The sequence below is a fragment of the Metopolophium dirhodum genome, chromosome 6 (assembly GCF_019925205.1).
Source record: "Metopolophium dirhodum isolate CAU chromosome 6, ASM1992520v1, whole genome shotgun sequence".
Lineage (NCBI taxonomy): Eukaryota > Metazoa > Arthropoda > Insecta > Hemiptera > Aphididae > Metopolophium > Metopolophium dirhodum.
In genome coordinates this window covers 24,716,197-24,742,863 of record NC_083565.1, presented here as the reverse complement: position 1 = coordinate 24,742,863, position 26,667 = coordinate 24,716,197, and the positions used below count along the sequence as shown (strand labels likewise).

The window sequence follows — 26,667 nt, the reverse complement described above, 5'->3', positions numbered from 1 at the left end:
AAACTTAAATATCGTTAAAATAATGTCAATTTATTATTTTGTTAGCTAACAGTTATGTTGCAGAAGGGGTTGTTCCCGCTATCGAGGCCCTACCGTGTGGTCATCACGGGTTTTTATCCCTATGTCGTTGGCCAGTTATTTAATTTGACACTATTTACAATACATGGAATATATTAATTTGTGCATATTTAATATGCACAGAGAGTACCAAGGTGGTATCACTGAATAGGTCTCGAATAAGACTGTTACTGTTCCTATAGATGTTTGGTCTTTATAATCGTTGTGTGCGCAGTTGTTTTGTCGGGTCGTATTTTGTGGTATATCATTGGCTGGTTCATTGGTTCACCGTTGACATCATCAAATAATTATTTTAAATACAGCATTTTATAAGGAAAATAATAGATACACCATAAAACATTATAATATTATATATTGTGTTCATGCTGTATTACTTGTACAATTTGCTTATAGTGTTTACTTTGTATAAGATTAAAAGTAAGTACTAAATTGTTTTCAATGTTCTATGATGGTTGAAAATATTGTTTTTTCGTAAAATAATTGTTTAAATTATAAAACGTTTATACTAATTCATGTATAATATGTATTACTATGTGCATCTAAATAAAAAAAAGTTTCGTTAATAAAGTTACAATAAATAAAGCTAATGCATATTATTTCAGTAAACGATAAACAATTTATAGAAGATCATGGTAAATATTATTAAACTGCATGTTAAAACTTACAATACACAAATCTGACACATAATAATATAATATTTTATATTTGATTCAAATATTCCTAAAGTATAAATAATATTGGATCTATAATTATACTATCCAATATAAAAAAAAACATCATAATTATATAAATTGTGTGCTTGGTTGTTTTGCCGGGTCGTATTTTGTGGTACATCGTTGGCTGGTTCATTAGTTCACAGTTGACCTCGTTTCCTGTACCTGAGGATCACTTACGGTGTTTGCGGTTGGACCTAGCTCAATGAACGGCAGATTAATTATAGTTGACTTGGTGGGCTTTTTTAAGTTACTGCCCAAAGATCGTCCCAATCTTGATGAAGCATTTCATTGCTTACCCAGTTTTGTATCTGAATCACCTACTCAACAGGGAGAACTTCCAAGTTCACCGGTAGGTAGGCATGTCATCATTTTCAGAGAAGTACATTACGTCATTACCTATCACTCAGTTATTTATCAAGTAGATACTGCCGTTCAACTATTATTCTTGATCTTTGCAGTCTGGGAGCATTTATTTTCTAAGCTGATCGATGTTCAGCGGATGTCTACTTGCCTACAATTCCTTTTTCTTCAATTATGATGTTATGATGATATAATGAGTAGATAAGTAATGCGAAAATAGGCTTTGAGTATTTTTTATTAGGTATGTTGTCACTGAATTATCGTTTTCTAACTTCTAAAAACTCTTTTTCGTTGTATTCACCTGTGATATACGCATAGAACCTTGAAGATGAGTTTGCAACATAGTGGATCCTTATCTTAATTTTACAACAATATTATGAGCTTTATAAATAATCGTTCGGGTGTGGAATTTGATACAGAAAAGCTTACACAAATTTGCAATACAACAAAGCAGTTTGAAAATAGATTTACTATTTCAATAATATTATTCTTAGAAAATTATAATCTTAATGATTGTAGTCACCTACTAACTCACAACTGATAATATTCTAATTTCTAAGATCACCCATCACCCCTTAATGATAGTTTTGGTATATTTTAAGCCTAAAATATATACTCTTTGTTTGGATCGACTTCAGTTGGTACACATTATTTATTTAGTTTTTAATAGGTATTTCTACCTAATGAAGACATTAACAATGTATCGTTATATGAAAATATGACATTTAAATTATTTGAATCAGTGCTAATCAACATCAAATAATTATATTTATATACATCATTTTATAAGGAAAATAATATATATCCCATAAAACATTATATTATATTGTATTCACGTTGTATCTCTTGTATAAATTGCTTAGGGATTAAACTTCCGTTGGAGATCGGAAGTAAGTACCTAATTGTTGTCAACGTTCTAAGATAATTGAAAATATTGTTTTTCCATAAAATACATGTTTAAATAATTGTAAAATGTTTATACTTACCTAATTCATGCATAATATTCATCTAAATAAAAAAAAATCGCTAATCAAGTTACAATAAATAAAGAAAATGTATATTATTTCAGATCATGTGACCGATTATTTGGCTGAAACGATTACTAAATGTAATAATTATTAAACTGCAGGTTACAATACATGAATCTGATACATAATATAATATCAATAATATGTATTAATAATATTGGTTCTATAATTATATCCAATATAAAAAAAACTGATTTAAGCCAAACTGTTTATATTTTTTAGATGTATACAGCCCATCAAGTTATTGTTCAAATGTTCCGCTCGAATATAGTGATAACGGTAACGATAAACCTACAAGTAAATAATACATAAAAATGTTTATCTTAATTATATACATGTAATTTACCTCACAATGATATGATTTATACGATATATATTTATTTATGAGAATTATAATCCTTGTTAGAATAAAAAAACATTCTTCGTTTTGTTTGAAAAATCATAATTTTTCTATATTTTATAATTGGGTATATATTAATAAAGTTTCGTCATCATAGTGCATACTTTTTTTATTATTAGAATGTATGGACATAAATTTCACAATATTTATATTGGTCGATCAATAAAAATACATTTTATATAGAAACAACTATAGGTTACGGGTTATGGAACTTGGAAAAAAAATTTTAGAGGATTAATGGAAATTATTAGAAACAGATTTATTGCCCAACTTATCACATGAAACTTTAGTGATTCCCCAAAAAAGCACATGGCCCCATATGGAACTAGTATAGGCATGTCCTATCCATTCTTATATTATCTATGACTGTACTCAATTCTAATCCTAGAACAGTGTAACCAACACCAAAATATGCGTATTTCAATTTTACACGATATAGAGTAAAACAATTGGTATCAGCAATATTTCCGATAAAAATTTAAAACCAAAAACTATTATAATGGCATACAATTACTATTGACAGAATTCTAAGAAAAAAGTTTTTACTGAAATACGATATCTCTATTCGATCATAAAGTGGGCTTAAAAAGGTTAAAAACAACAATGACTGGGGAACTAACTATAATAAACATCGCAGAAACATAATTTAAAGAAAAACTAAGTTCTAAGACTAATTTCGACTGAATGAATAATAGTTAGCTAGTTATCATATAACTTATGACTTACGAGGTTATAACTATAATAATTTGACCTTATTCGAGTTCATCACTTTCAGTGGATATAGTACCTACAGCCAACTTGATTGCTCATTATTTGAACTCGGTTCCATAAGCATTACGTAGGTACAGTGACAGCTCGTACAATTCCGTCGGAGTCAGGGTGAATTTTGGGAACACGGATAGATATGAAGCTACTTAATCTATGCTAATAGCTAATAAACTTAATCTATGCTAAAAGCTAATAAGCTTAATCTATGATAATAGCTAATAAGCTTAATCTATGTTTCAAATATCAAAAATAATATTTGACAAGTACGAAAGTCGTGGGAATCCGGCTTTATATTATATTTTTTTTTTTTTTTTTAATTTTAAATTATATTATTAAAAAAACTATATATTATAAATATTATTATGTTTTAAATTACGATAATATATTATGTGTAATTCAACTTAATTAACTTAACAACTTCACAAATATAGCATATAAAAATATTTCGAATGATCGATATGTCAAATAATATAGTTAAAAACATAGTAGGTATACGTATAGTATAGTATTGTAGTCTGGGGATTTTTTTCCCGATTGCCGCGGAATATACACGGGTCATCAAGAATGGTTCGATTGAGAAAGTTTGGAACTATCGTGTACCTTATTGCAACCGGTGCGTGTTATGACCAGTCGGACCAGCATAGACGCCATTTGGGTTAAATTTATGGGGGTGCTAGATTTATGTCAACCCACGCCCCCTCCTTTCAAACAACTTAATTGTATACACCTTCGCATTAATCTTAATACGTATAAACAATTACCTATAACATAATACACTTTTATCTATAATTATTATTCTGATAGGTAACTATGTATTATTATTATTATTATTATTATTATGAAAATTATTAGGTCTTAGAAATAAATGTATCCAAATACCTAAGGCATAATATAATAGTCAATAATTCGATGATGATATCGACAATTTGGGGTTGCTAATATGAATATTGGGGGTGCTAAGAACCCTCAAGAACCCCCAAATTGCGCCTATGCTGACCCGTGTTCTACATAATACATAAATCCGGCCGGTACGGTCGGCAGGAGGTTATAGTTGCTCGTGTGTACGCTTCCCGACGTCAAGGGTGCCCGCTTGTAGCGTTTATTCGCGACGATTGACCAGATAGAGTGCCGACCGACTGCATGCATTCCGAATCTCATGCTATTATGCAAGTATGCAACGTATTAAAGGTACCATAGTGAATAACATACATATATATTTAATTGATTACTATATTACATTAAAATATTGCGACAACATTACTAGAGAATACTTAGCATGGCGCGAACACTCCTAAATAGCTCACAATATTTTCAAAATTAAAACAAATATATGGGAAAGTACCGCGCGTATAGGTATAATAATACTAGCGAGACTCTTCGATAATAATAATAATAATAATAATTCGTAGAAATGATGCGATCATATCGCACGTATAAATATGTACATATTATATAAATCGTATATTATAGGTACATATTTTATACCTGCAAGCAATAGCCAACGACCGTCGACCGTTGACCGCAGATAAGACGGTACAACGATCCACGGAACGAAAAATGAGAATAATAAAGGTCTATTCACACACAGCAGTGACGTGGTTCCGTGACCGTGCCGGGATTCCCCCGCAAATACGAAACTTAAATCTTCAATCTCGAAATCAATTACAATAGTATTAATACACTTGTAACTAAATAGTTTACAGACATGATAATATACCATTTACAGAATGTAAATATTTACGTTAAGGTTAAGCTAACAACCATAGTTCTTAATAATAAAAAAAAATTTTAAATATGAACAAGTGGGTCCGCTCTGGTGTACATTGAAGTTGTCGTGTATATCATTCTAATAAGTAATGGAGTTTAGAAATTTGAATTCCATAAAAAACATTGTATATAGGTACGAGAAACGATTATATTCGGAGCGGTGTGTCATCCTAGCATACTTACACACAGCAGTGACGTGGTGCCGTGACCGTGCCGGGATTCCCCCGCAAATACGAAACTTAATGTATAATAGTCTCGCTATCGTCATTTGCGTGCTGTTTTTTATCGGTGTTTCTTACGCACAGAAAGGAACGAGTCTAGCGAGACTCTTCGATAATTGAATACTTTAGTATGTTATTATTTTTTTCGTTTTCACCATAAAGACATGGATGGGACGTAACGCCTTATCGGTGAAGAATGAAATTCTGCGAATTGAGGCCAAAAAAGTATTCCTATCGAATATCTATATTAATTTTAATTGGCATCAACATCGAGATTTTATATACATGATTTTTTACATGTCTATATTTTTTTCTATTGTCTTATTTGTGCGTGCGTTTACATTTTATACCAGTATATTAGGTAAGTGGGCCTCAAAATTTGTTTTACATAAATATTGTTTTAATATCTAAAAATGTTGGGAACCGCTGCGTTATGTCCTATATCCATGTCTTTATTATCGCTATGGTTTTATAATTCGTAGATGACATTGTACGTTATTGTTATTGATTTCGTTATAAAAAAACTCGCGTGAATGAGTATCATTAGAATATACCGCGTATTTAGTTTGATCAATTAATTTAATATTAAATAATATAATTAATATTTAATAATTAAGAATAAATAATCTTTATAGTATTACAAGCTATAGTGAAAATATGATATATTCATTACAAATGGTTTAGCTAGAAAACACAAATATATATAACATTTATCGCGAAACTACAATAAGTGAAAAACATTTTTTCATTACAAATTATAATAATGTGTATTTTACCATTCAATTATTATTATATGTGTGTATTATATTACGTGTACCTACTAGATGTGTGAATGGTGTAAATTTACCAGATAAAATTTTACCAATTTTTTTTTTCACCTTAACGCGGCCGCCCTGCAAAATAACACAGTCCAGTCAGTTCCGTTGACAGTGCTAACGTGGAATTATTATCATTGTTTACTAGAGCTAAGCGCTGTTTTTTTGTTATATATATATCGTTTTTTTGTGGTCGCAAATCGTCATTTAAATATCGTATTGTGTGGTCGCCAATTTTTTATAATAATCGTATATTAATTATATTAATTATTATAGTGCGCGCAAAATCGCCTCTGTTGTATTGTATTCATTTTTTAGTGTGCGCTAATCGTTCGCTCAATCATATTATATAATCAAAGGCGCTAATCGCCATCTATTATCATATTTTGTGAGCGCAAATAATTAGCGCGTTTTATTATTATTACGTGCTAGTATAGGCGCCAATTGCCACAGTCGTTATATTTATTTGCTAGTCATAATAAATAGCATTATAGGTACGGCCGTACGGGTTGCGGCTGGTCAGACCACACACCATCACATTGTAAGTACCTAACTTTTTGAAATTTGCACATTGCTGTGAATTGTTATTTTATTTATACTACAGCTCTGATCACAGCAGCTGTATTGTATTATTATGTTGCTCAAATAGCATGCCATATATTATATTAACATTTAAATTTTATATTCATACACTTGCAGGTGCTGATGTAATATTATTTGCCGTGTATTATTTAAATTTGTGAATTATACAACAACTCAATATACGACCTTTTTAGATTCTGAGCGGAGCAATGAATGTATTGATTTTACAATGATAATGTGTTTTTTTTTTTTTTTAATTTTGAAACGAATTTTTTTATGGCACGATGCGGGCTAGCCGGGAAAAAACGTTTCCGACGAAATACTATCATTTATAATATATTAAACAGTTATTTTAGCCAAAACATCCAATTTTCATTCCATGATACTGTTTGATCTAGTAATGCGATAATACTTTTTAAAACTGATTTGAGATCGTTTATATGTCTACTTGAGATTGGTTAGTCCACTTTTCCCAATTCCACCCCCCCTTCAACATCTATAAATTTAGGTTTAATATTTTGAAATTTTGGAATTTTAAAAAGTTGATTATTCGGGATTTATTCGGAATTAAAATCAGAAATCTTAAAATGTGGACTGGCCGATCTTAAATAGACATTCTAACGAATTCAGATCAGTATTCTGAAATATTATCGCATTATTAGATCGATCGGTAGAATGGAAAAAAAAAGTGGGAGCGGTAAGTTGTAGTGACGGTCCGCGATAGATTGATTATAATTTTATAAATATCTTGCGTATATTGATAATACATCACTACACTACGTATATTATGCAATTATAATTATTATATTTAATTAGATATATATGTAATAAGTACATTATGTATAAGTATTGGATTGTACGTAGGTAATATATTTTTTGTCACGCCTGCGCCGAAAGTTTAGTTTTCGATGACGGTTGAAGCGTTGGAAAGCGATGTTTTTCCGTCCAGCGGGAGGGTAAAGTGGGAATCCCCAAAAGTACCGGGCGGTAAAGTGGAATTCCCCAAAAGTACTTGGCGGTAAAATGGAAATCCCCAAGAGTACCGAGCTCAGATATCACGGGTATTCTCTGAACAAACAGACACTAAAAACTATACTACGGTCCTCATGAAACATAAACTTTTGGTTACATCTTATATTCATATTATTATAACCTCCTTGCATGACGCGTAAACATTTTCTTTCACGAAATTGTTTTCGTATAATAATTTGGTTAATGCATAGCTCCCCCCATAATGCATTTTTACCTTTGCCTTGATTACATTTTTTTATTCTTATTTCATTTTAATATAATAATTATTATTTATACTGAAATCTATATATACCATGGTCCTTACAAAACATAAACTTTTGGTTACATCTTAAATACATATTATAACCTCCACGCATGACGCTTAAAATAAATAAAACCAAATCGTTTCTTTCATGAAATATTGTTTTCGTAGAATAGTCTGGTTGTTGCATAGATCCTAGCCTGAATTACCTTTGTCGTGATGGGCGCGATCAATGAACACAGAGGCGTGACAAAAAATAGTATGTGTGGCTCGTGCTATTTTGTCACGCCTGCACCGAAAGTCTGGTTTTCGACCTTTTTCCATCCAACTGGCCGTAAAGTGGAAATCCCCTTAGTGCCGGGCGAAAAAGTGGAAATCCTCAAAAGTGCTGGGCGCGTACATCACGCGTATTCCATGCACAACCAGACACTGAAACCTATACCACGGTCCTTACAAAACATAAACTTTTGGTTACATCTTAAATACATATTATAATCTCCTTGCTTGACGCGTAAACTTTTTTATTTCATGAAATTTATTGTTTCCGTAGAATAATCCGATTGTTGCATATATCCCTATATAGTGCTTTACCTTTCCCCGCGATTAAATTTTTTTGTACGTCGCGTTTGGTATAGGCTAGGTAATAGAAAACGGGTATAACGCGAGGATTTGAAACAGCATAATGAGATCTGCATATTATGCATTCATAATATTATTATAATTTATAAATTATAACAATTTGGTGACATTAACATCAATTTTAATGATAAGAAATCGGAAACTTTTAGAACTTTCCTTGTGGACACATTCAATTTACATAATATGATAAACAATCCAACAGAATCTACAACGAGCGATGACATCACCACTATATCGATGCAGTATTTCAAGATATTAAGAAGTATTTTAAGAAAAAATTATATCACAAACATAGGTACGCATCGCATTTCAGTTATCACAGGCCTGCAATTTCGATTATTGAACATGATTAATAGGTATAATAGAAATTAAAAAGTAATAAAAATCATTTTCATTAATTTTTCACATTTACTTTTATTTTGAATGGTTCCACTAAAATGTATTTGTAATCTATAATATTTGTTGAAAAAGAAACTTCGTTTCTACCGGGTGTTCCATGACAGCACTCACTTTTTTATAACATTTAATATAGATATAATATATAGATATATTGTTTTTGGGTAACGTACATTTTTTTTTGTGTCTTTGTACAATATGATAAGTAATCGAAATAATGATACGATTTTCAACTTCAGTATCTTGTTTGATGGTTTAAAAGTGAACATTTAAAATTCGCAGTAAAACTAGTTTTCAAAAGCGCCGAGATGTACATAACTATAAAACAAATGACCGTATGAAGTTATCTCTGGTTGCTTATATTAGCATTTTCTATACACAATTAAACATAAACGATATACAATTTTCAAAAAATGTTGATTTGTTTTGAACTGTTTACGGACATTTTCAGATTTAATTTTTCAATTTTTCAATTTCAAAAAAAATATCTACAAAAAAGTCAAATTAAATTTTTATGAGCGTTTGAAGTTTATATTTTTACAAAATTGGATATATTTATACTCGTTTTTTCGTGTAACGATTCTCTTATTTTGTTGTAATTCAAAAACTAATAATTTGAGATACGTGAACATTTCACTGAATGTTTATATTTTCATTTTCCATACACCATATCATTTTGAAAATATTTTAAATCTTGTAGAGCTATTAACGAACAATTTCAAATTTCAATTTTTTTAGTTTTTTTTCTATAAATATCAATACAATTTTATTTGAAAACTTAGTACAAGGCTCCTGATATATTATTAGTAATAATTTATTACAATAGCAGTTGAAAATATTAAAAGTACATATTCACAATTTTTTTTTCCGAGCATTTAAAGGGCAAATTTTGGAGAAATTTATCAAAAATTGAAAATTCACAAATTATTCAGTAGTTCAAAATGTATAAAATGTTCAACTTTTATAGCTGAGAATTGAAAATTTAAAACAAGGTTCGACGTAAATTATTATTGCACGAACTATCATTACTTATCGTTCCCGGCCCCAACAATATTATAACTTATAAATTATGTCGTCTTGCGTTTTTTTTTTCTCGTTAAATTACACAAAAGTACCAAGTTTGTTCATAATCAATAGGTAGTCAATAAACAATGGGTGTTGTCGCCGCAACAACATAATAGCAATATATAAGGTAAATTAAATATAAGCATAAGGATATCGGTTACGGGGAACAGCTGGTCACACACACACACACACACACACACACAATCATTGTTGTATTTTTGTATATATTATTTAAATGTGTCCAGTGAGTTGATATGTATTAGTACCTACCTGTAACATTATTACATAATATAATTATTCTGACTATCACCGCGTTATCGCACGTCGCCGAGCTGGCTCCGCGAACATTATTTAACACGGCCGACGTGACTTCTGTCTTTCACCGTGTGTTGTCGCAGCAGTATCGTGATTCATAAAGTGTTTTATTTACTCAAATAGTAAAAATTATTATTGTTTTTTTTATAATTGTGGGCGCCGGAAGGGCATATCGATATTACATTCATTATTAAGTAAAATTGTGGGGCACGAAACACCCTTTTATATTATATATTTTGTGTTACCAACGTGTGGTGTGCAGTCAGATTTATTATGCTTATTATTTTATTATTGTGAGCCATAAGGGCAATACGTTTATACCATTGTGGCGCATCGCCGTTTTACATTATATTGCCATAGGCGCAAACCGCCACCTTTCAATATTACCTAATTGTTTTATTATTATAATTTGTGCGTGAATTGGCACCTATTTTTATATTTTGTGTTCGCTAAGCGCACGATATACTATATTTTATTTTAACGCGGAACTAGCTAGTCCGCGCTCCACAAATTGTGAGTTATTTTTATTATTATTTATTTAATTATTATTATTATACATATTCAATTGTTGGGCCAAAAGGGCCTATAGATATTTTATAATTATTATCTTGTTGTGCAAGAAGGGCCGTGTATTATCAGCATCTTTATATTTTATGAGTACGAGCTAAAAACTTAAACAGCTTTGTTAATATATAGGTATTTTATTCTGTTCGACCTGTTGGGCCGGACATTTATATAATATATTTTAGTTATTATCTTTATTATTACATATTTTTAGAACAGAAGGGTCACATTATTTATACGTGGTAGCGGCTCAAATAGCCTTTCAATATTATTTATTATTATTATATTGTTGGGCCAGAAAGGCCGCATTTATTTTATACGAGCTTCGGCTCAAATAGCTGCGTCAATATATCAATTTATTTCGGTTGGCCATAAGGGCCGGTCATTTATTATTATTATTATTATTATATTTTTTTATACATTTGTGTTACGGTGAGTTTTATTATATATTTTGAACTGCTATTATTTAAATTTGTGCATTATACAGTAACTTACCTACCAGAAACCGTGTTACCATTTTTTATTATTTTTGTATACACACCCACACACATACACATATTCATACACAAATACACATAATTACACAATACGCACTACATAGCCGGCAGTCATTGCTAGGCGATCCCGTCCACTACTGTTCGAGCTATTACACCATTACACACCCAGCTTGTCCTGATGAAAAATATTTGGGTAAGTGGGGACCAGACTCTTACCCCCCCCCCCCCCAAATAAATGTCATTAATTTCTCCTTAATATTTAGGTATTTTTGTGACTCCTAAGTCCATAGAAGTTTTTCCATAGAAAATAGCTGCTTTTCCTATTGGTTTTACTTTCTTAAAGTTAAAGTATATTAATTTGTATAGTTATACCTATGTGTAAACTGTTCTATTTATTATTTTCATAATTGAATTATTATTATTGTATTTATTTATTACATTTTTGATATTTAGTTTTTCACAAAGAATATAGTCCTTCGTTTTCTAGAATATCTTCCGAATCGTGTAGTAATCAATGAAATTTGACAGCTTTCATTAAAAAACATTTTAATATCGATTGCGATTTATAAAGTAGATAAGTATAGTATATAGGTATATATAATTTTTAATAATTTACTAATGGAGGAACAATCGTCAAATTCGTAAAATCTCAGAGCTGGCACGACAGCGGTAGGGAAATTAGACCAGTTTGAATAGTATGTTGAGTAAAACGAAGAGTTTGACCACTAATATTATGGAAAAAAACCATGTAAAAGTGTATGCATACTATCGAGTTACTAAAATTTATCGTTACAGCAAACTGCGTTTTTATTTATTCGTTTGTTCAGTCAGTTGATAATTTTATCTCAATACGCATATCAGTTTTCATGTGCACACTGCAGATTATCGTATAAATTGTTCTGTGCTAGCATATTATGCTGTCGCCGGTAAGCACGTAACGCATGTCCGCCGTCTAGACACCCGGTGGCCTTTACTCGCCACGGAATAAAGGGCATACGTGCACTGCGCCCAAATGACCTTTTTTTTTTGTAAACTGCGCCCGAATTTTTATCTATGTTAAAAAGGTATAATGTAAACTGCGCCCAAATTTGTATCCATATTAAAAAGGTATAATGTAAACTGCGCCCAAATTTTTATCCATGTTAAAAGGTAGGTACTTACAACTTAAGCTGTGCGCCGTTTGTAAAATATATAAAACTTTTGAACTATCAAAGTCACTATGATTATGTACTTTTGCAATTATATTACAGAAATTATATTGTTGTCTAAAAATACCAACACGTTATCGAATAGTTATTGCAGTAATACGGCATCTACTGATGGCTTATCAATCACTACATCCGGCAAGGGGCTACTTAGTACATATCGTATTCAGTTTAATGAGTGAAGTCACGATGGCCGAACAATTCGTTTCGCAGCGCGAAAAAAGCTTGAAAATAATTGAAAAATTTAAATTTCGGAAAACTAATCGGCCTCTGAGTTACATATATTAAACTAAATAGTATAAATGTACCCTTTAAATACCAAAATTCTAAGACAAAAAATAAACGCAAAACGTTACAACATTTAACTAATAAATATAACAGTGGTCAAACTCCAATTGATGAATATGTATCAACAATATGTTTTTTTTTGTCCTAATATTGTACTTTTTAAGATTATATATTTTTTTTAATTTTTAATTTTATTCTATTAATTATTTATGCTATAATATGACTGTAACGAATCAAACATAATATTAAAGATTGTAATTTTAGATTAGTAATTCTGTAATTTTGTTAAATTTGGCAAAAATATAGCTATTCAATTTTTAAAAGTTTAGACGGGTGCAGTTTACATATTATTATGTAACATATGTCACCTTTTTACATTTGATAAAACTCGAGCGCAGTTTACATATCACCTTTTTACTCACGATAAGAACTCGGGCGCAGTTTACATGTATGCTTTCGTGTTTACCTGTACATTGGGCGCAGTTTACAGTCGCCGGGAATAAGAACGTACCTGTAACTATAACTAAAGGTGGGCAAAATACATCGATATTTTATTGTTTTGAAAACATCGAGGTTTTTGTTCCACACACTACAAGACTAAAGTCTTCGACGTATCGAAAATAATGTTATCGATGGTTTTTTTCATATTGTACCTTTTTTTAAAATACTTTGAATTTATATTTTAAAAAAAATAATTAATTTGAAACATAGTACATACTGTCATGTGAGGTCCGTGTAAAACTATGATGAAAAATATAATCTTAATTTGCAAATTATATTACCCGTGATAGAACGCTTAAAAAATAATTAAAACATTTTTATATTAAACATCGAAAAACATAGAGGTTTTTTCACAAGAATCAGATACATCTAAACCATCGAGGTTATAAATTTCGATGCATCTATACCTACATCGCGAACATCGATATTCAAAATATTTTGCCCATCTCTAACTATATAACTAAATGTTTATAATTATGACAAGGTTCAGTGGCGTAGACAAGGAGGGGACGTGGGGGGTCAGATCCCCCTCACTGCAGGCTTTTTATTACCTTAACAAAAAGTTTTTAGAGGATGGGAGATTTTCCAATTTTCCCCTCCCATTTAGCTATGTTGTTTACTTTTTTTGATCCCCAATCCTTTCAGAAATCAGGTCTACGCCACTGACAAGGTTGCGGGGTGGGGAATCGGTCGCTGCGTGCGCGGCAAGGTAGATTCTTATTCCTCAGCGAGTATAGTTAGTCCCCGACGACCTTTGCCGAGTTACGGCCCGTCGTTGCGCATTTCTTCCAGCCTAGATCTACGGCTCTTTGTTGTCATTCGCCTTTGTTAGCAACTTTGTTGTTTTATACGCAACGTGCGTCGTTATGTGCCGCTGTATCCTACGTTAAGCCGCTTTGCCGTTATTACGATGATTTCGGTACGTTGCACGACCGATACACGACGTGTCGCAGATGGTTTCACTTCATGGGTGTTGGTGCTAAATACATCTGGTCGGGCCCATGTCCGCCAGGGGCTAAAATACCGTGTCCCCTGAAAATCAAAGTGTGTCCCCTAAATGACAAATGTGTGTCCCAAGTCTTAAAACGTGTTTTTAGTATTTTTAAAAATAACAAACATTAAACGTTTAATATTTTAATTTACTAGTTACCTATTCTGTTAACATAAATTAATTACCTACTTATTTTATTATGGACAAGTTTGTTATAAAAACAAAAGAAGAAATGCTAATGGGTCAATTCAAAGTAATTAGGTACCTGCCTTAGTATAAAATAACTAAACATGAAGGTACATAAAATATTTAAATTATTCTATGCTGTGTCTATTGAAACTTGAAAGACAATATTTTTTACTTTAATATCTACTGAAAAGTTAACTAGTAAGAGCATCGTAATTTATAGAATATTTTCATAATATAATATAATTAGGTATAGGTTACTATTTCATATTATAAATATGTATTGTTGTTTATTTTATGTCTAAAATAAGTTCAAATATTTTAAAAAAATGAAAGTACTAAACTGATTATTATAATCATAAATCGGATTTTAAAGATTTAGATTGTTATTTTGTCTTATAATAAATATAACTTAAAGGATCTACATACATAATAATATACATATAATATTTTATTATTACAGTTTATTTAACAAACCCAATATTATTTTCTAAACATAATCAAATTTGTTTTTAAAAACGTTGAATATTCTTATAAACTATTTTGTTACATAAATTATATTCTAATTGATGATGATAACATACAAAAATATTAAAATATTTTTCAATTTACTACACACATTGGTGTTTATAAAAATAATCATATCATGGGGCAATATTATATTTCGTTCAAAGAATAAAATAAATGTTCATGATTTATAATATGTCTTATCACAAATTTAAAACTATTTTTCTGGATCGGAAAAAAGTATTTTTTAATGAATAAAAAATACAAATAAAAGTATTCGGAATACGTATTTGAATACTTTCTAAAAAAAGTATTTAAAATAGAATTCGAATACTTTACAAGACTGCCCCCCCCTTAACTACGACTATAGCCCCCACAGGTTTTATTTTTGCTATAGAAAACTCTCAAAGCCCAAAAGTAACAGTTCAATTAATAAGTGTGTGGTGTGTCCCCTGAAATCAGATGTATTTTAGGCCCTGATGTCCGCTATTATGTATTTGAGTATTCGACATACGTGTGGACCTCAACGTCGGTGGCCTCACTCACCCCTTCACACGTTGGTCACCTAACCACAGATCGTAGAGAGAAATCTGTTCGTCGTTGGAGGCGCGCGTAATTATTGTGCTATATTATTTAGGCGAGAGGCACAAAAGATTTAACCGACCAGAGTCCGTGAGGACATTTAGTCTGGTGTTCTAGTCCCGTTATATATCTCGTCGATAAGTGATAACGTGACTGCCGACTGGGTGGAGGACGGTGGAGGACGAGTTCGAGACTTAGTAGTCGGTACTCGAGCCGGTTGAGGCGAACGACCAGAGTGCGCTGTGTTTTTTATGTGCGTCGCCCACAGATATCCATAATCCATATAGTACATACGTATAGATATTATTAAATATTAATTATTTACTATCGACTGTAATATATAATATGTGCTGATAGTTAAATGTTTATTCTCTTGACTGGCAAAAGAGCCGTATTTGCCAGTCAATCCTTGTATGTGGTCATAGACTGACAATATTATTAAATCACTGGTTCTGATACAGTACAACATTATAGTGTTGATTTCGGTGGTGTAGTCATCGAGGCCGAACACTAAACAACTGTAGGAGCCTCTTGACTAAACAGTTGTCTTAAGCTATTGAGCTAAACAGTTATTTACAATAATTATTAACATTATAAACAAATTATGCCTATATAAATATGTATTTATTTTTGTAAATTAAAATCTACCTATGGATATTTTTGTAATGTTCGTAACATTAACAGCGAAATAATAAATGCATATTGTATTTAATAATAATATTGTTTAAATTTATTAATTTATATCTATTTTTTCAAAGAATTTACGGTACATTTTCATGTGTGATGAAAAATTTGTTTACCCATTTTCTCTTCGTTCTTGATGTTACGTAAAAATATTTAATTTTATGTCATTAATGTGATGTTATGTCCGGAACTGTAGTTGTGTTATTACATTCAAAAACTAACTGAATGTCAATATGTGTGAAATTACATTTTAATATTGGTACGTAATATTTTATACATAGTAATAAGTTTTATCATTGGTTATAAAATATACTATATTAATATAAGAGTGTCGAACTGCCATCTGTCGAGTGTGGGACATTAGAACCATTTTATCGTTATAATAAGCGGTGAAGGAACTTAAATCTTAATAGTCTGCAATACTTAGTGTCTGAGTATAGGTAATGGAATTATCAGTTGTTAGATACCTACTGATGAATGTGTATAACACCTAATATAATGTAATATTAGTATAATTATATAGTAGCGCATGGTTTTTTTTTTATAATATTACCATGAGACTTCAACGTTTCCGGTTTAATTCACTTCCTTTTTAAGAATTAGTGGTCAAACTCTTCATTTTACTCAACATACTATTCAAACTGATCTAACTTCCCTATCGTCGTCGTGCCACCCGCAAAGACAGATACGGCGCTAAGGGGGCGCAAAGTGGGGCTCTAGCCCCCTAGAAAACAGTTCAACCCCCTCACCAGCCCCCCCACCACTGAAAATTATTACTTTCATTGAGTACTAATAACTGGATGAAAATAAACAAACAAAGGTAGGTATCCCAAATCATTGCATTGAAGATGATTCAAACAAATTCATCTGTTCATTACTAAACACAATTACTTTAGTTTATATTTATATTTATGAAATGTAGGTAAGTAAAAGAAACATAATTATTCATTCCCAAAGGTGCCTATATAATATTAAAGTCATAAAGAAATTATCATTTTTGTATCATTATTTTTAACATCATTATTCATTATGAATATAGTTGTTGAAGGTCTGTGATTAAAATTTTCTTACATAAGGTACATGAAAAATATTTGACATTATTCTTAAAACATTTTTAACTATTCAAAAGTTTGTTCATATTATTTGTTTAGACTTTTAGAGCATACAACATAAAAACTTGTGGTACCTAGCTAATAGCTATATTATGTTATATGATACGAAAATATTTATATTTTATTTAAATAACCTCAGTATTTGTTGGAAAAACCTTAGTCCACGTAAAAAAATATCTGCCCCACTCTGCCCTTCCTGGAAAAAAATTCTAGTGCCGTGCCTGAGCAAAGAAGATTACCCGCTCCGATATTTTCCAAATTTGGCGATTACTCCTCCATTAGTAACCATCTCGTGGCTGATGTAAATTATAAAAATGAAGTGTACCTACCTACTTTTTGAAGCGCTATCGATATCAAAATCTTTTGTAACAAAGGCCGTCTGATTTCATTAAATATTGCGCGATTCGGAAGACATTCTAGATAACAAATGACTATATTCTTTGTGGAAAACTAAATATAAAAAAAGTTAATAAATAAAGACGGTAATAATTCAAATAAGAAAATAAAAATAGACTAGTTTACACATATAACACATAGGTATAACTATACAAATTAATATACTTAAATAAATTGACTGAAAGAAAGAAAAACCAAGTATAAGAAAAAATTGCTCTAAAAGTTGTGATATCATTTTATAGCTATGTCATTGAACTATAGATATCATTTATGTTAAAATAGTCTGTTAAATAATTGAACTTGGGTTGGAAACTTAAGTTAAAAATTTAAAAATACTATAATAATAATATAGTATATTATCAATGAAATAGGTAATGTATTACTTATCAAGAGTTTTAAAGTCGCCAAGGTCAGTTCAATTATTTAGCTGACTATTTAACATAAATTATGTATATAGTTCAATGACTTAGCTATAAAATGATATCACAACTTTTAAAGCCGTTTTTTTTGTCTTTTACACGGAGTTTGGCGGATTGTGTTTATTGGGATAATCTTGTATCTTTTGTCAAAACAAGATACACGATACTTGAATAAAATGTATCATAAATCATGATACCTGATACTTTAAAACTATGTAATACTCACGATTCAAGATACAATTGTATTGTACTTATTGATAACCCTGACGCTGCTCAATATTTCAAATTTCAATAATAGAATTATGTTAACGCGGCGTATTAGATAGGCAATTTGGGTACCCCATCATCGCTTTCGGTGGTATTTTCAATAATATTATCAGCTGATGTTTGATCTTATGTACGAATACAATTTTGCCCACACAGGACTTAGTCATGAAGTTTATAAAAATGATGAAAATCCTTTTGAGTTGTTTATTAAAGAATGGGTTCAGGCCTTAGGCCCAGCACTTAATGAGAGCTGTTATCATAATTTTTGAATTAAAACAAAATTGTTAATTTACTGGTAAAAATGTTGATGAATTTTGTCAAAATTCTAATTTCAGAAGCTCATGAAAAATTATTATGGACTTACGCACACACATAATTGTAAAATCAATACATCTAGGATTTTGGTCTCTTTGTATTTTGATATTTTCTAAATAATATTTAGACATAATATAATATGATTTATTGGTTTTTAGCGGAAATGGATTTCAGAAATAATACAGTAAAAAAATGTCGTAATGAAAGTATAAATGGTAAGTTATCGGAAATTTATTTATGTTTTGAAATTGCCTATAAAAATACTTTATAATATATGTTCTTTTGTGCAATACAGGTAGATTATTTTGGATAGCAATAGTTGAACTTGTACCTTCTACACCTTCTGTAACTCAGCTTCTTAATATCTATTTAAAATATGTACATTTAGATATGTATATATGCTCATCGGTGCTGGGATGGAACTATATCTCTGATGATGAAGCAAGACTTATACTAAATGTCATTAATCAAGAACATAATAATTTTGCATTTGGGAAAGAGAGATTCTTAGCAATAGAAGATTATATTGTCAGTTTAGAAGATGTTCATGAATTTTATACATTCATAAATGTATGTTATTTTAGACTACTGTGCAAAAAAAAAAAAGGTTACGAAGAAAAATGTGGTTTTATACAAATTGATAACTTTGAATCCATTGTTCCATATTGTATTATAGATAACCAAAAATATGTACCACTATTCTACTTTAAAAATAATTTAAACGCCTATATTGAAAACCTAATGCATGGAGCTATACAAATAGAAAATTGGAACTTGGCCTATCTCAAGTTCTGTTCGAAAATTCAGGGTATCAGAGATGAATTGTTTCCTGGTAACTCTTGCACAGTGGTTAGTCTTGATAATATCAAGAAATATTTTCCATCAGAAACACAGTTTGAGGATTATTGGCCACATGAGACGCTTATTTCACATCTCCCTATTAATCAGAATTCACATCTCCCTATTAATCAGAATTCACATTTCCCTATTAATCAGAATTCACATCTCCCTATTAATCAGAATTCACATTTCCCTATTAATCAGAATTCACATCTCCCTATTAATCAGAATTCACATTTCCCTATTAATCAGAATTCACATCTCCCTATTAATCAGAATTCATCCACCAATGGCAACCTGCAAGGTGCCTGGATCAGAGCACCTCCTCAAGCAGAACCTGCTGAATTTACTGAAGATCCGATAACCGGTTGTGGTTGTAGTGATGAAGAAATGGATCTGGCAGTAATCGTGGTTAGTCCTAGACAACGCCGCTCATTGTGGAGCCGGACGAAGAGATTATTTCAGCGAATGTCTTGTTGCGGTGCTTTGATAAACCCCACAAATAAAGTTATACTCGTCGGCTTCTTGCCATATATCACTATCTGTAAAAATGAAATTGTTGATAAATGGTGTTTTAAATAATTGATAAGTTTCTCTAAGATTTTGTTTATATTTTGTCCTACAATACAAAAGCATATTATAATTTTCTTAATGTTTTATACCACATACACCCATCACACTAAGTCACTAATCAATCACATTAACGGTTTAATGAATTCTTACATCTTACAATAAAACAATATAATAATAATGAATATCAAAAAAGCTAAAAAAAAAAGTTTATATAGAGATTTCGATGTTTAGTGCCTTTACACAAATTATAGAGCTCAAATTTATACACTAGAAAGCGCTTTAAAAAAAAAAAAAATTGAAATTTTGCCGTTAATGAGTTTTGGCAGTAAGCCGACGAATCGTGATATAGGCCGTAATAAATAGAATTAAAAACATTTCGCCCACCGACCAATGTCTCCAGTGTCCAACCGCAAGCCACCTGCAAACCAGTTCGCCCCGCACCTCTGTGCACGACCCTTCAACACGTCAAGACATATCCATGCCACCCTCGTACACTGAAAATAATAGTACAAAAAAGTTCGTTAAATTAATAGTAAGTTGTCATTAGGTCCACGATTAAGCTACTTATTGATTAAATGGATGAGTGTTTGACGTTTGTCGTATACATATTTAATGTACACAATATGAAGTTAAGTTATTAAGACCATTATTAAGACAAAATGTTGTACACAATACAACATGTATATAATAATATAAAATATATAATATGTCTACACTGAATGTCTATTAAAAATTGTATATCCCCCCTTGAAAAAATCCTAGATACACTACTGCGGCATCACCAGGTATTGCCGTATAAGTGGTCCATGTCAGAATCGTCAATGAATCTAGCACGATATTATGCAGAAGTAGTAGCCATTGATAGGCCACCTCATTTTAAAACTTGTATGCATAAATGATTTTTTTTCTTAAGTTATAACAGATATATTTTTTTTTTTTATTTTTATAATTTTTATTTACAATCTGTTACAATAAAATGAACAATAAGTAAAATAGATAATAGAATAAGTGGCTTTTTGTTTTCAAGATCTAAGTCATACGCGTTGGTACAGTTAGTCGAGCAATCATTTGATTTAATAATACACATTTTATTATAATATCTAAAGACTTACGACTATTATCCAGAAATACTTCTCTGAATTATATTTTGTTTTATCTTGTATAAACGTTTGTATGTTTTTAATACATATAATAGGTACTGACTATACTATTATTTTTAAAAGTACCCATATTGTATTAATTTAAATAGTAAATTCATATTGTATGAATATAAAAATATATATATATTAGTATATAATAGTGATTAATGTTAACATATATTATAATAATAATATAATATTGAAATTCCTTATTCCAATGAGAAAAATATTTTTTTGAGTACTTTGATCAATAAAAATTTAATTTTGGACGTGTATACAATTTATGAGATTAGTATTTAAAGTTTAGGTGAACGGAGTGGTATGGTGCCCTGCAAAATATTATACCTACTCCGCTCAATATAATTTCAAATTCTTACTTATAACAAATAAACTACCAATTTCCTTCCAAAAAACATCACAAAAATCGATTATACAAGCATTTTTTCTACAAGTTGTATTCAATTTTCAAGTTTTTTGACAATGCAAAAACTATTTTATCAAAAATTATTTAAAAAAAACTAATAACACTCAAAATGTTCTTATGCCTATTCATTATTTTTTACTCAAATGCGATGGGTTGCATTAAATAATATTAATTTATGTTAAATGATTAAATGATAAATGTTGCCTTTTACGTTTCAAAATATTATTAAAACGGCTAAAAGAATGTTCATCCGCATCAACCGAAGCAACTTAAATATTAAATCATTACGTATAATAATTTATTGATTGTTTTAAAATCAATAAAGCCTGGATGTTTTTTGGTAACATCATGAATGTTCTTTTTTACAACGCCTCTTATTTGTCCTCGGAGACAATGACCCCACTCATGATTTAGATCACAGGATGAATAATTTTGTTTTATCCTAATATATTTACAAATTTTAACGTCATATATATTATAAATATGATGTATGTTTCAATATATTTATTGTTAAAATCGAATTTTTGTTGTACAGTTATAAAATTCTTAAAATTGATTAGAAGCGTTCGATCGAGCGCGTACGGACTGTCGATTTGGGTCATTCCAAATATGGTATTATATCAAAAAGACGTCCCCTAATTATGGGCGCGTGGGTACAGGGGGAATTTTAATGTGAGTGGGGTTTACTATACATATGCACTATGAGACGTGTCTCGCAGTTCGTATTACATCAGTCCTCAATTATCGAAGTCACCGTATTAGAACCATTTTTTTTGTCAATGTCTCCCCAACCAAAAACTCACGCCTCGCCACTGTTTGTCCTCATAGTTTTAATTTTTCCATCGCTGATTCGACGATTTGCAAACTGTCATTTATGAGTACATTTTTTGTTTCTAATGTTGTAAATTGTATGTGCTAAAAACCTAAAATTCATTGAGATGAAAATTTAATCATTTTTCAATGTTTTAATTTGCACAATATTTTAAGTATTTCCGATTGCCATAGAAGTCACAGTTTAAAATCTAAGTCTAAGTTTAAAAAATAAAAATATTTACAAATTAGTGAAATATATAAAATTAGGTATGTAATTTTACAAAAATATGTAAAATAAAATTGGTGTCATTGTATTAAGAACAATTTAAATCGTGAATATTTCTTGTCAATCTTTAAATATGTTAATCTATATAATAAAAATATGCATTTATATTTCACTCTTCTCTACTTATTAGAACAAATTTTGGCACATGATCAGAAAAACGTTAGCCACCCCTGGGTTACAGCATTGTGACTGGGTAGTGGGTACCTATCTAACTATAGTAAAAACAGACCCAATATGATTTTCTTTTGTCAAAGAGTAACCCTCTAAAAGTTCCTCATTAATTATCAAACAAAATTTAGCGAATGAAACAATTCAAAGAACAATAAATATAAATTGGAATTCAAAAATAACCACTTAGCCGAACCCTAGATTTTGAACCTTTCAATGAAAAAAAAAAAAAACAATTAAATTAAAAATCATACAATGTTATTGACTATAATCAATGCTTGTATAAAAATGTTTTTAATGATTATATAATATAATAATAATAAAATATGTATGTGAATAAAAAATTATATTCTTAATTTCCAAATTTGAAATAAATATAATTATTATACTTTACAGTTTGGCATCTGCACCAATTGCATCAGATATTGAGTTGTATTTATCTTCCCTAAAATCAAAAAATGCAAATAAATTAAATTAAAACACAAAATATGTTATAACTGTGAAATAAAAGTGTTATGATAACATTAAAACATAGCTTGTAAATGTTAAAATAACTTTATATTTGACAAATAAACGATTGAAATTCGTAAATATATAATATATACAGAAAATATATAATTAAACAAAACATAACGCAAAACGTAATTTATAGAATATGATTAAACGAAAAATAACGCAAAAAGAAATTATTTAAAATGTAGGTATATTGGTTTCGTAGAAATATTTATTTTTGTCATAGCAAACAATCTAAAAATGTATTATATTATATTCTATATCTGGGCCATTACCGCATTAGTTATTATTTTTAAATTTAATTGGTATTAACACTATTCTAAAAAAGTAAAACGTAAAACTTGTATAACGTTTTAATTCTAAATAACAATAGTGTGTAACGTTTATCCTCTTTTATTTTGGAGGCTGGATTTATTATATAATATATTTTTTGATAGTTTATTCCATACAATTTTCTTGTTTATATACTTATGATTGTTGAGCTATAATAGTTATGTTCTGAAAGCTAATAATAATAAAAAATAAAAAAATAAATTAATTTTAATGTTTATTACCTAAGAAGACTTTCTAGTTCCTTTTTTATATTAACTATAACCGATGGGCCATTATATATAAAAGATGTATAAATTTGTATAAGTGAGGCGCCTGCTTTAATTTTGGCATATGCATCTTGACCATTAAATACTCCGCCAACTCCAATAATAGGAATTTTACCTAAATAATAAAATTGAATTTATTAAATAAAATAAATACCACTAAGCTATTATAGGTACTATTATTATAATTCACCATTTGTCAATTTATAAAATTCCAAAATTAGTTTTGTAGATTCTTCTTGTAAAGGTTTCCCACTGAGACCACCAGGTTCTAATGCATTGGGATTGTTGTAAACATCAATTCGTTTAACAGTTGTGTTTGAGATTATTAATCCATCAACTTTACACTAAAATTAAAAAAGCCCTTTTTTTAGAACAGTCTTAACTTAATATTATTAAATTAAAATATAATTTTACCTTTTTATCATTAACTACATCAGCAATATCTTTTTTATCTTGATCAGTAAGATCCGGAGCTATTTTTAATAATAATGGAATTTTGCGTTCTCCACACACTTGATTCCTTGCTTCTATAACGTTTGAAAGTAGACTTATGAGATCTTTTTTCTTTTGCAAATTTCTCAGACCCGGAGTATTAGGACTACACAATTTTTTTAAGGTTAATTTATATAGAATGTAAAATAATCAATTATTTTACCTGGATATATTTATAACAAAATAATCAGCAACTGGAGCAAACTTTTCAATACCTTTCACATAGTCAGCAACTGCATCTTCAGACTCTTTATTTTTTCCCAAATTAACACCAACAATACCATCAAAGTTTTGGTTTTGCTTAAGTTTATTAAGCCTTTCAAATACAGCATTATGACCATCGCTATTGAATCCATATCTAACATATTATAAAATGTATAACATTAAATTAATAGTTATCACTAAAACTGAGTGCAATTTTTACCTATTAATAATAGCTTGACTATCTAAAAGTCTAAACACTCTTGGTTTTTCATTGCCTGGTTGTGGTAGAGGTGTTATTGAACCAACCTCTACAAAACCAAACCCTACATTTTTTAATGCTTTGGTTAATTCACCTTGTTTGTCCAACCCAGCTGCAAGGCCTATTGGGTTGGTGAAATTCAAATCCCATAACTTGGTTTTCTAAAAAAAAAAATGTATCATTACAGATTTCGTACTACCATTGATTGAAAATACTAGTATTTATACCTAATCAATGATACTACTTTGTTGAAATAATGAGAATAATAAATAGATGATAAAAAGTTAAACTTACCAATATCGGTGGATCTTTATAAAATGATTTTGGTATAAGACCATATTTTCCAGAAAATGTTAAAAGGTCATGAGCTGTTTCTGGATCACAAGCAAAGAATGCAGGAATAACATATTTCTTATAAAATTTTTCATTTAGTGTAATAACATTTGTTCCTGCCCATAAAGTAAATCCTCCGGTAGAAATGTAAACCAAGGATCTTAATGAACCCTAAATAAATGAACGAATATTAATCTATAGGTATTCAACAGAATATTATTATGAGATACAGTTAATTAATTCTATTACGCCAATTTAAGCATAATTCAATAGATTAAATTCAACAAATAAAATTTTTAATAACTTACCATTGTGCCTAGTTAAATTTAGATTACACAACTATTTTCTAAAACCAAAATATAAGAAAAAAATAGTTGAATTAAGTTCGGAATTCCTCCACTATGTACTTATTATGTATAACGTATTAGTCTGCAGTACTATATGAATTGGATGTCTGTGCGATGTAGGTACATACAAATAAACAAACTCCCTTACAAATTGTCGTGGACGGTAATATTGTTCGAAACCGACTAAATTACTTAAATAAAAATGATTTGTGTTGTATCGTTTAATTTGTTAGGTACGCCTAACCCACGTTTTAAATCGGTCAAAACATATTATGTAATACCTATTTGTGGGACGTACATTGACAGATCGTAGAACGGTATGATGTACGAACAATTATGAACTACGATGTAACAACTGACAAGTAATAAAAATTAACAATTAACAATAACTTGTTGATAATAATTAGCCCAGCACATCCGTAATCAGTACATTGTGTACGACTCTTGACTGCATTCAACGATCTAAAAAGTGAGTTAAAACGTGCTGTATTCTGTAAATTAATTTACTACATTCTGTACACATTAACCATTGATTATAACTACTAGTATTTACAATCAATGACATTACATGTCGACAATCCACATTACACATAATCTAAGACCGTGTTCCACACGTCTTTACATCACGGTTCCTCGCGCACAATTTACTGTGATAATAACTGTTTACTGATAACTGATAATATTGATAACCACGAACCACGATCTAAGATGGTAAGATTCACGGTCTTACCACAGATTAT

General features: G+C 30.0%; 2 protein-coding genes across 2 annotated transcripts; one reads left to right on the top strand and one right to left on the bottom strand.

The window, feature by feature from the left end:
• The first annotated feature begins 6,322 nt into the window (after positions 1-6,322).
• LOC132946715 (uncharacterized) lies at positions 6,323-21,702 on the top strand. The gene is made up of 3 exons (XM_061016773.1): positions 6,323-6,694; positions 19,096-19,152; positions 19,233-21,702. The coding sequence occupies exons 2-3, from the start codon at positions 19,101-19,103 to the stop codon at positions 20,357-20,359; spliced, it is 1,179 nt and encodes a 392-aa protein (XP_060872756.1). The 5' UTR covers positions 6,323-6,694; positions 19,096-19,100; the 3' UTR covers positions 20,360-21,702.
• A 1,714-nt stretch (positions 21,703-23,416) lies between these two features.
• LOC132946716 (dihydroorotate dehydrogenase (quinone), mitochondrial) lies at positions 23,417-26,559 on the bottom strand. The gene is made up of 8 exons (XM_061016774.1): positions 25,889-26,559; positions 25,542-25,751; positions 25,209-25,408; positions 24,948-25,142; positions 24,707-24,890; positions 24,483-24,636; positions 24,248-24,407; positions 23,417-23,625 (listed from the first exon to the last, which is right to left on the bottom strand). Exons 1-8 carry the CDS (start codon positions 25,889-25,891, stop codon positions 23,571-23,573), a joined length of 1,161 nt encoding a protein of 386 aa, XP_060872757.1. The 5' UTR covers positions 25,892-26,559; the 3' UTR covers positions 23,417-23,570.
• Between the last annotated feature and the right edge of the window lie 108 nt (positions 26,560-26,667).

Excerpts from the sequence above, each read along its gene's own strand:
- LOC132946715 (XM_061016773.1), top strand. The coding sequence starts at position 19,101 with ATGGATTTCAGAAATAATACAGTAAAAAAATGTCGTAATGAAAGTATA. Across the intron at positions 19,153-19,232 it reads TCGTAATGAAAGTATAAATG|GTAGATTATTTTGGATAGCA; the intron begins GTAAGTTATCGG and ends TGTGCAATACAG.
- LOC132946716 (XM_061016774.1), bottom strand. Across the intron at positions 24,891-24,947 it reads TTTGTTATAAATATATCCAG|TCCTAATACTCCGGGTCTGA; the intron begins GTAAAATAATTG and ends AAAATTGTGTAG. Across the intron at positions 23,626-24,247 it reads GAACTAGAAAGTCTTCTTAG|GGAAGATAAATACAACTCAA; the intron begins GTAATAAACATT and ends TTTTGATTTTAG.